The sequence below is a fragment of the Manacus vitellinus genome, unplaced genomic scaffold, assembly GCF_001715985.3.
Source record: "Manacus vitellinus isolate BGI_N305 unplaced genomic scaffold, ASM171598v3 scaffold_10_pilon, whole genome shotgun sequence".
Classification (NCBI taxonomy): domain Eukaryota; kingdom Metazoa; phylum Chordata; class Aves; order Passeriformes; family Pipridae; genus Manacus; species Manacus vitellinus.
This window is the reverse complement of record NW_021938838.1, coordinates 8,714,262-8,724,803: the sequence shown is the minus strand read 5'-3', so window position 1 is coordinate 8,724,803 and position 10,542 is coordinate 8,714,262. Positions and strand designations below refer to the sequence as shown.

The 10,542-nt window shown below is 48.3% G+C and overlaps 2 protein-coding genes across 12 annotated transcripts in view; one reads left to right on the top strand and one right to left on the bottom strand.

Moving 5' to 3' along the window:
* The first annotated feature begins 6 nt into the window (after positions 1 to 6).
* Positions 7 to 1,401, top strand: NOB1 (NIN1 (RPN12) binding protein 1 homolog). The gene is made up of 3 exons (XM_029965491.1): positions 7 to 231; positions 326 to 470; positions 879 to 1,401. The coding sequence occupies exons 1-3, from the start codon at positions 83 to 85 to the stop codon at positions 1,146 to 1,148; spliced, it is 564 nt and encodes a 187-aa protein (XP_029821351.1). The 5' UTR covers positions 7 to 82; the 3' UTR covers positions 1,149 to 1,401.
* Positions 1,402 to 3,792: 2,391 nt separating this feature from the next.
* Positions 3,793 to 10,542, bottom strand: part of NFAT5 (nuclear factor of activated T cells 5) — a 37,766-nt gene continuing 31,016 nt past the window's right edge. For all 11 annotated transcript variants that reach the window (XM_018084373.3, XM_008927562.4, XM_018084339.3 and 8 more), the window contains 2 exons: positions 10,232 to 10,478; positions 3,793 to 8,970 (listed from right to left, as the gene is read on the bottom strand). In XM_018084373.3, coding sequence (XP_017939862.1) covers positions 10,240 to 10,478 — 239 coding nt within the window. In that variant the 3' untranslated portion in view covers positions 3,793 to 8,970; positions 10,232 to 10,239. The remainder of the gene's footprint in view (positions 8,971 to 10,231; positions 10,479 to 10,542) is intronic.

Sequence of the window (10,542 nt, the reverse complement as noted above, 5' to 3'; positions counted from 1 at the left end):
TCCCAGAGGCTCCTCTGGGTGTCACTTCTGTCGGGGTCTCTGCCATGAGCCTCTCCCAGCCCGGGTTAGCAGAGCCCAGGTGATGCTCCCCCCAGTCCCAGCTCAGTGTCCCGCTTTGTTCCTCCCCTTGCAGAACGTGCTGCTGCAGATGGGGCTCCACGTGCTGGCAGTGAACGGGAGGCTGATCCGCCAGGCCCGGAGCTACATCCTGCGCTGCCACGGCTGCTTCAGGTGTGGGAGCGTGGGGAGGGGGCTGGGGGGTCCTGCTCCCGGGCTGAGCCCGTGTTCCATGGCCCAGGGAACCCCCCCTCTCCCTGCCTTGCAGGACCACCTCGGACATGACCAAGGTTTTCTGTCCCCACTGTGGTAACAAGACCCTGAAGAAGGTCGCCGTGAGTGTCAGTGACGACGGGAGCCTCCACATGCATTTCTCCCGCAACCCCAAGGTGCTGAACCCCCGTGGGCTCAGGGTGAGTACCCAGACAGAATCATGGAATCATCTAGACTGGAAAAGACCTCCAGTATCATCGAGCCCAACCTGTGCCCGATCCCCAGCTTGTCAACCCAGCCCAGAGCACTGAGTGCCACATCCAGTCGTTCCTTGGACACCTCCAGGGATGGGGACTCCACCACCTCCCTGGGCAGCCCCTTCCAGTCCCTGACTACCCTTTCCATGAAGAAATTCCTCCACTGGGCCCCCGGGAATGGGAGTCCGGCCTGTGGCCGGCAGGTTGGAGGGAATCAAAGCAAAACTGTGAACATCCTCTAGGTGTTCCCCTTGACCCCAGGGCTTTAGGGCTTCCCTGCTCAGTTCTCCAGAGGCCTGTGGTCCCCTCCGAGCCCCCATGACCCACAGTTGACCCCCTGTCCCCCGGCAGTACCCGCTGCCAGCGCCGCAGGGCGGGAAACACGCCAACAACCCGCACCTGGTGGAGGACCAGCGGTTCCCGCAGCAGCGGCTCTCCCGCAAGGCCCGGCAGAAAACCAACGTGTTCGACCCCGACTACCTGGCCGGGGTGTCCCCGTTCGCCGAGCACGACGTGCACAGCCGGGCCGCCAACCTGCACATCCGCGACACCACGCTGGGCGCCGGCCGGCGCCGCCTCAACCCCAATGCCGTCACCAGGAGGTTTGGGAAGAAGAGGTGAGGGGCAGGATGTGGCCCCCACCTGCAGGACCCGCCTGCCCAGGTGTTGTGGTGGCTCTGGGAGGGTGAGGCCTCTCCCAGACCTGGGAACAGGCTGGGCTGTTCCTCCCCTGCTTTGCTGGTGCCCAGAGCGGCTTCAACTCTTTGGTTTGGGGAGGCCCCCACCAGGGTGGAGGTGGGTGAGGTGGTGCCTTCCCTGCTCAGCCCCAGGCAACAGTTGTGTCCTAATAAACACAAAACTCTTTAGCACCGTGGCTCAGTCTTGTTTCTGTAGCTGCCTGTGCCAGGGTGAGCCTTTCTCTGAGCCCTGAGAACAGGGGAGGGAGGGAGGGAGGGAGGATTTCTCAGGCTGTTTTGTCCCATGGCCCCACAGTGGCATTAGCCAGGGGGAGGATAAGGAGCTCCAGCAAGACAAAAGCCAGTGGCAGAGGTTTGTGTTTCACCCTGCACTGGGTGATGCCCAGGGCTGAAGGGGGAGGCCCCGGGGGGAAAGCTTTCACAATCTGCTGAAATCTTTCACAATCAAGCAGTCTGCCCAGCTCTTGCTGCAGTTTCTTCTTATCCCTGCTGAAATTGTTCAAAATTATATAATTCCCAACACCTGCTGCAGTCCCTGGTCCTGGAGAGGTCATGGGTTGCAGAGTGGGAGCAGGAAGGGGGGACACAGCTGGGCCTCCCCAGCCCCAGGTCATTCTTAGTGTGTTGGTACTAAGATGCAAATCAAGGGAATGAGGTAACACCCCCCAAAATCCTGCTGGGGGGGTGGCAACTCCCATCATCTTAGCTTTGGACTTGCTTCACCTCCGTGGGGCAGAACAGCCCCAACGACCCTAAGGGAGAGTCTGCATCTCCCCACATCCCTCAGCAATGGAATCCCAGACTATGGAAGCAATTCCTTTGGTTACAATTTGCAGGATGGTTTGGGCAGCCCCCCAGGGGTTACTGGGAGGCTCCACATGACAAAGTCAATGCAAAACGCTGGGATGTGATTCCAAAGTGCCTTTTCTTACACAACAGCTGCAGCAGGACACAGCTCCTGACCAGCACCAGATGGTTCCCAGCTGGACCATTCCACACTGGTGAGCAGAGCTTCCTCCCAGCAGAGGGAAGATGCCCTTGGAAAAACCACCACAAGACTTTACACAGCAAAATGAAAACTTTCATCGTTTTATTCTCGACTGCAGCTGTTTACAGAAATATAGTTGCGAGTATACAAATGTCCCAATAGAAGCAAAATATTTTTTTTTTTTTTTAATATTCAACAAGTTATCACAGGAGAGCTAAAAACATAGATGCAAATAAAATATCCCCTCAGAGACAAACTGAAAACACCGGGAATCAGTGCTTGGAAAACCCCACCTACGAAAGCCATATACACAGAACTGCACAAAGGAGTATCTGGTGCTACTTTCACATTGCAGGACACAGAAGAGGCAGCTCAGTGCTGGACGGTGCACCCAGAACACCTGGAACACCTGCAGACAGGTGAGGAGGCCACCAGAGGTGCAGCCAGGAACAGAGGTTGGAGCTCTGCTCGGAAGGGGTTGGAGTTTACTCAGCATCAGCTCAGATGGAAATAATTCAAATCACCTTGTTTTATCCAGAATAAAAGAGCTTCAGGAATACTGCAGGCTGCTAAGGACACTGGAATGTGATCCCAGTTCTGCAACACTCAAAGAACCACTTTCAAACAAACTTCCCTCCAGGAACTGTTACCCCAAACAGCTCCTGCCCGAGGACATTCAGGTCAGGCCATTCCTGGCTCCCAGTGGAGCAGCTCCAGGGGCCAAAACCAAGCCAAGGCCATTTACCTGTTGCCTGAACACAGGACCCTTCCTAATCCCAAGCCTGGAGCAAAGCATGCAGCTGGAATGCCACCCAGTGGCTGCTGGGTAAGGGAGCCTTGGAACCTGAACCTCGGATTCCTCACCCCATCCTCATCCAGGGAATGTTACCTGGCAATTTAATGAACTGTAACAGCAAAAAGGAAAGGGCAGAGATCAGCCCTGCAAACTCCAAGAGAAGAAATAAGAACACTGGCTGGCAGTGTGCTGGAGGTGATCTGATGAACCCTGTGCCACAACAACAATGCCTGATCCACCCCATGTCAAATTCCAGTAGAACACGCTGGATTTGGCATGAAAAGTCATGGTGGACACAACACACACCATTGATTTTATGACCTGCATTTTATAGCATGAAGCTGTGTCAGGGGAGGGTGAGGCTGGATAACAGGGAAAGGTTCTTCCTCCAGAGGGTGGTCAGGCACTGAAGAGGCTCCCCAGGGCAGTGGTCACGGCCCCAAGGCTGCCAGAGCTCAAGGAGCGTTTGGACAATGCTCTCAGGACAGGGTGGAATTGCTGGGGTGTCCTGTGCAAGGCCAGGATTTGGGCTGGATGATCCCTGAGGGTCCCTTCCAACTCAGCATATTCTATGGTTCTATGATTCTTAGGGTTTAATTCCTCACACAACCTGTAAGGAATCAGCACGAGACAACAGGTCCCTCATGGTCAAAAGCCAAGGGGAGCTTCACTGGCTTTCAAGGAGTTCTCTTGAAGTTGACTGTTGCAATAACAATTCAGATAAAAATTACTTTACAGACTCCTGCCCCTATGGGAATAAAGAGGAATGGCAGAGGAAGCTTCTCCCCCCTGACGCAACACAGCCAGCTGAGCAACAGGGCCCCTTTGCTACACAACAAGGACCAACATATCTGACTGGTGTGAGCCCAGCTCCTCCACAGCACAGCCACCACCATTCCCTGTCTGCACGAGCTGCTGGGAGATTGGGAATGGGAAAAGTCCTGCAGGGGCTCAAAGGAAGCCAGACAGGAGCTCAGGGATGCAGGAAGCCTGTGCTGCCACTGCGCTTCCACAGCCCATCCTCAGACAGGCCTCCACCTGCTTGTCAGTTCTACTCTAACCCATATCTGCAAGTATTAATAAAAAGATATAAAAATACAAAAGTGGCCACAGCTGTTCAAACCCACAGATTTCAGTGACATTCACAAGCAAAGCAAATTCTGGAGTCACGTTACCAACAGGGCCACACATACAGGACTGAGAGGTGCTGAGACAGCTACTCATGAGTGACTACAAAAACCTCCTACTAAGGAAAAGGAATATTATTTCATGTTTATAAAAATGTAAATATAACAGTATTCTATGCATGTGTCTAGTTATTTATATATAATAGATATGACTCCTCTATATACATATATATAATCCTAGAATATACAGGCAGTGCATATTTACATTCCTATACAGAATGTGAGAGGAAAAGCCTCTCCTCCTGTGTAACCCCTCTGAGCCCCCCACTCCACTAGAGAATTTTACAAGTTCCCTTTTACAGGAGTTTGCCCCCTGCTGTATTTTTCTTTGTATCTAAACACATTTATCCCATTTCCAACCCTGACCCTCTTGCTCATCCTGGAGCAGTGGGCACAGACTCCCTGCACAGGGCACCACAACTGGCATAACTGGGCTGAGCACAAACACAAAGGGCTCACAATCTGCCCCAAAAGACTAACTAAGCCCAAATTAAAACAAAACCCTTGAAAAAACACAGCATCTCAGTGCTGTTTCCTTTTAGCTTCTAAAGAACAGAGCTGCTCCCAGTGTTCTGGACCACAAAACCCACTGACTCCTTGAAAGTCAATTTTGCACTAATGAGAAGTCACCAGTGACCAGTATTTCCTCTTTGCATCTTCCACCTACAGCTCAGAGCATGCCAAGCAATTCCCTCTCCTTGTTCCTGCTTCTCCCATTCAGACAGTGCTCCCTGCACTCCTCTCATGCCATGCCCCTAGAAAAGGAACCAAACAGTTTGCCAAGCAGGGGCACAAGAAATCAGGAATAAAAAACTGTTCAGACACGTTTTCCTTTTAAAAATTAGATCCTAAATCAAAATCTCAATAGAAACTTAAAAAAAAAAAAAAAACGTTGCAAAGTTGCAACTTATCCAAATGAGGGGAATGTCCACTGACAGAGCTGCCCAGACTTGGCACTTCGAGTGAAAAACCTGTCAATGTTTAACTGCTCAGGCCTTATTTTATCTTAAAACTACATGGGAAGCAACCACCCTGTCAGTGATTAGAGGTAATTATAATAAATGATTGAAGATTCAATATCCACTTCAGAACTGCCAGCCTGGAATTGCTTCTTGAACTAGATTTGTGTTAAAATAAGAGCAAAGCATTTGGCTCGCTGAAAGATCAGGCAGTGAGGAGGCAATTAATAACAACTTGCTAATTAAGCACAAAGCACCAGTAAGGCCCTGCCAGAGGAGACATTCAGCTAAAACTGTGCATTAAGTGTTGGGTGTGTGATTTTTGTGTCTCTGTGCACACTCACAATGTAAAAGTGGCTGAGAGAACGTGTGTGGATGTGGGGCTGTGCCTGGCAGGTTCCTCTCCCTAAATCCTCACCTGTGCCCACAAACTGTGCTCTGATACCCCCCCCATAGGCTTGATTTACAGAGACTAAAACCTCAGGATCTTCTTTCTCAGCCAAAGGGACCAGACACAGTGCCAGCAATCCGTGTGCTCCCGGAGAGCAGAGGGGGAAACACAGGGGTCAAACAAAGCAGATAAAGCTCCACTGACCAATCTCAACTGCTTAATTACAGAAGAAAATGCTCAGGACTCTGGTAAAACACAGATGTGGCTCCTGTGACATCCTGCAGCCTGTCCTTCAGCTCTTTTTTGGCTGATCCAATCCCTCTGAAACAGCTCTGAGCACATGCCAACCGCTGAGCAACCTCTTCAGTCACAGACAAATACTTTTTGTAACCAAATCACATGTTCAAAGTGTTGTACATTTAAACATTGACCTAAAATGAACAGGTAAATCTAACACGAGGAAAGGAGGTGTTTCCAGAAGGGAAAACTGGGATAGCACAGCCCTTGATTGGTTTGTTTTGTACATCTTTTTCTCTTCTCTTCACAAACGATCTCAAACAAACCCACAATTCAAACATACTGCCTTGGAGCTGTGGCAGTCCTGGGATGAGGTTCTCTTCTGGGCACCCATCCTGTTCCATGGAGAATTGGTCCCTGGTGACTTGGCACTGACCAACATACAGATACACCCCTCTGGAACAACAAACAAACTGAAGCAGCACAGAGTGAACTGATCATTCCTGTCACTTCTCCTGTGTATGATGGCCCCAGGTGACACCCAGCAGCTTGTCCTGGGAAATGTATCCTGCAAACACCGTCAGTTCCTTTTCCAATAACTGGCTACGGACTTCCATGGCCCTCTGGAAGTTGTTTCAGTCCATAGTTCTCAGTCTGAGCCCCACACAGCATTTGGTCACTGCTGTGAGGCTGCTGCTTTCACATGAACCATTACAAGATGTTGTTAATATTTTGTCTTAGCAGGGGAAAAAAAAACAACCAAAAACAACAAACCCACAAAAAGAAAAAAGTCTGGTTGGGGTTAAAGCAGCTCTGGACATGATGCAGCAGGGAATTTGTTTTGTCATGATTAAAATTTTCGAAGTTTGAGCATAATTATAAATTAAGAGTTAAAACACAGAGGCGCTAATAATAAAATATTAAATAGGCAATGAGAGTAGAGAAAAGCTGAATGGCTCATTCTGAGGGAAACCCCGATATTTCATATTTTGTATAATCCTAAATGCCTCTGGGTTTCCTTCCCAGACTGTGAGTAAGGGACACACCGAACACAGAGCGAAGCTTCTCATGGCCAGCTGGACCAACACTGCCTGATGGAATGGCGAGAGATGAACACGTTATTTATGTTGCAAAAAGTACTTAAATACTCAATAAAGACATAACAAACCCCACCCCACCCCACTGTTATCAGACGCCACGTTGTGGTAGAACATCAGACAAACTCACAAATTTACCACAAAAATGTGTGGCAAAAAGAATATTTTATATATATGTATATATATAAATTTTTTATATTTATGCCAATGTACTCACTCAGTACAAATAGCAAAATAGTTATACCATTTCCTAAATACAAAATATAGCTTTCCAAAAAAATGAAACACACATTAGATATAAACCATCCAAAACTTGAACGATTGAAAACTGTATTCAAAATTAAATGACCCAGAGCAGGTCTCTTTCTGAAAAGTTCCCTTCATATCGGCAAGAAGCCTTACTACTGAAAACGTAATTCAATGCCTCTCAATGAGAGAGAGAAAGAGAGAGACAGAAAGAGAAAGTGAACGTCGTGACAGACCCACAAACAGGGAAAATCCAGGAAAACCAACAAAAACTCTACACGGCTCAACTACGCACACAAGTTAAGGGGAAAACACACAGTAAACAGACTCGAGGAACTTAAAAAAAAAAAAAAACCATTTACAGACTGTTCTTTTGTTATTTCAAATAACAAAAATGAAAAATGACGTGACACCAACTACACTCTACGAGGCGTTACGGCCGCCCGGGGAGCGGGAGGAGAACACAGATCTGAGCGAGGCTTTAGTGAGAGATCACAAACTGTCCCGAGAGTTGAAGCACCCAAAAAATTCACATGCCTCACAATACACCTGCATGGTCTGGAGTGGGTTGTTTTTACATTCGGTAACAATAGTCAATGATTTATTTCTGAATTAAACACGACAATCTAGAAACCAGACTTGGGGCTTGGTGGTAGAAAAAGGAAAAATCACTTCAGAACTGCAATGAGCTCCACGTGCTACAAAGATGCAACAGCTCAGGACGAAGTGATGTTTTAAGAAGGCTTAAAAATGATGCAATTTGCCCCCTACTTGGAGTAAAGCCAAGCTGAAGATTTCCATCAGTCACAGCTGGAAAATGGCAGGTTAAGGGGGATTCCTGCATTTAGAAGGTGGTGGGGAAATTGCTTCCTCCCTCCTTACTCCTTGATTATTTATCAAAGCTTCTACTGACTAAGCAATTTACTGCCAAGGATTCCTAAAAGCTGCTTCTGAGCTTTAAAGCCAGTAGGATATTTATGTCTTTTCTTTAAAAACACGGTATGAAACTGAGGGAGAAAAGGAAAACCATGGAAAGGATGAAAGGGAGAAGGCTGGTTTGGGAACAGCTAATGAGACTTTACAGAGCTCTAACCCATCAGTCAGAGTGAGAGACACAGAGGAGTTCCTTCCTCAGCCAGAATGTTCTTTACAAGCTGAAGGTGTTTTAGAGGAGAAAATTTTAAGAGCAACTGGAAGTTCCCCTTCATTTCTTCATTCTGCAGAGCCACCAAACCCTTGCTCTATGTACAGCTAAGAGATGTGGAAAATTGTTAATCCCATTCTCAGATGGGAATTGCTCACCTCTGGCTATCTATAGCAACAATTCTCTGCTTGGTTATATCAATATTTTCAATTAATAAATCGCAGATTTGGCTTTCCCACTCCATGTCAATTGTGAGATTCCATCACTTACTGACAGCTGAGACACAGCTCATGTCAGAGGAAACTGCTGTTCCTGCTTCATGAGCTAGGCAAAAGAGGGGATGTGAAGAAGGAAGAGAAGGGGAAAAAAGTAAACATGGTAACATGGATTACCTTCTAACAACAATAATAACTGACCAGATATGCTTTAAATTCAAAGAGCCCCCACGGTAATGAGGTTTAGGAACCTGGTAACAGCCCAATCCCATGCCCCAGTAACACAAAGCATAACTCCTCAGCATTATTGGCACTACAGAGCCCAAATTCCATGGCTGTGGCCCCAGGTCTGCCACTGGCCACGTGTGTGCTCTTTAGAGAGGGCCACTTTTCCACAGAAGCAATCAGTTCCACGCAGCCTAATCCAGAGTCGGAAGGTCTGAGAGGATCTGGGAAATCGTCGGGTTTTTTTCTTCACGGAATTTCTGCAGGAGAAAACAAGCAGAAAAGTAATGCACAGCTAACCACAGTCATCCTCTTACTGCTGTGTAGTGCCTTCATCTTCAAAGTGTTCCTCATGAGTAGCAGCAAACTGGGGGTGAGTAGCAAGAGAAGGCTTTGTGGAGATCTTAAAGCCAGTACCCAAAGGGGGCTTCCAAAAGAGCTGTAGAGGGACTTTGGACAGGGGCCTGGAGTGACAGAGCAACTGGGAATGCCTTAAGCTGAAGGAAGGCAGGGTTACATTAGTTATTAGGAAGAAATCCTTCCCTGTGAGGGTGGTGAGGCCCTGGCACAGGTTGTCCAGAGAAGCTGTGGCTGCCCCATCCCTGGAAGTGTCCAAGGCCAGGCTGGATGAGGCTTGAAGCAACCTGGGATAGTGGAAGGTATCCTCGCCCATGGCAAGGGGTGGGATGAGACGGTCTGTAAAGTCCCTTCCAATCCAAACCATTCCATGATAGGAATACAGCATTCTTTCCTATTGTAGGATCACTCCTTCCACTCTTCTTCCTTTTGCCTTTTTTTTTTTAGAAAGTTTCTAACTCCATATACAAACCCCTTTAATTTAAAAAATTACATTTATCACTTAAGTGAAACTCGTGGGGGATTTAGGATGGCATCACAGTTAACCAGGGCCAAGTTACATGCCACAACCCACACGAGAGTCCAGAGTCCTTACAGTTCTTGGTGCTCACTTGTAGTCAAAGCCTCTTCCCTCCCTCTGAAAAAGGCACCCTCTAAAAGCAGGATGTTTCCCAGTAACAGCTGATGGTGTCAGCACGTTTCTGGCACAGCCTCAGCCTGTGGCACACTCAGGGCCTGCCATATTCCACCAAAACTTGTTCACACTACGTTATTATAACCCAGGGGGCAAGTTCAGAACACTTCAGACTTGAGGTGTTTGTTTTTTATTCAGTAAGTCTCAAGTTTTTAACTGCAGTCACATTTCATAAGCCTGTCAAGCTGTCAGTGATCCACTCTCCTTCCTAACAAAATACTTCCTAACAAAAGGCTGTGACAGCAGATGACAAAACATAAAGTGAACAACAGGCCCGGCCTCAACCAAGTGCTGCATACAAATTCTGACTTGGTTTAATAACTTCATTCTGGTGTTATAGTCTTAATTCAGCATCACTGGTGGTTTAGCTGACCTCTTAAAGCACAGTCATACACTCCAAGGTAAAAGTGTACTGTGCAAAAGCATAGGTGTGGCAGGACAGAACCCAGACACTCAACCTCAACACTTACTTGCCAGATTAGAAGGAGCCAGCCATGTTGTTCCCCTGGTTTTGCAAGGACACGAGCAGATCATCAATTTTCTCCATGTTCTGGTTGGGTGCCATCGCCGGCGGCAGCGGCGCCGGCTCCGAGATCTGCTGGGACAGGAGCGCCGGCACCGCCGCCTGCCCCTCGCCCTGGGGCTGCCCGGGCTGGCCCATGGCCATCAGCTCCTCTGGCAGTGGGGCTGGCCCCGAGGTGAGCAGCTGGCCACAGTCTGGGGGCAGGAAGAGAACACAGGAACATTTCAGTGAGGGTAAGTCCAAGCACACACTTGGGTA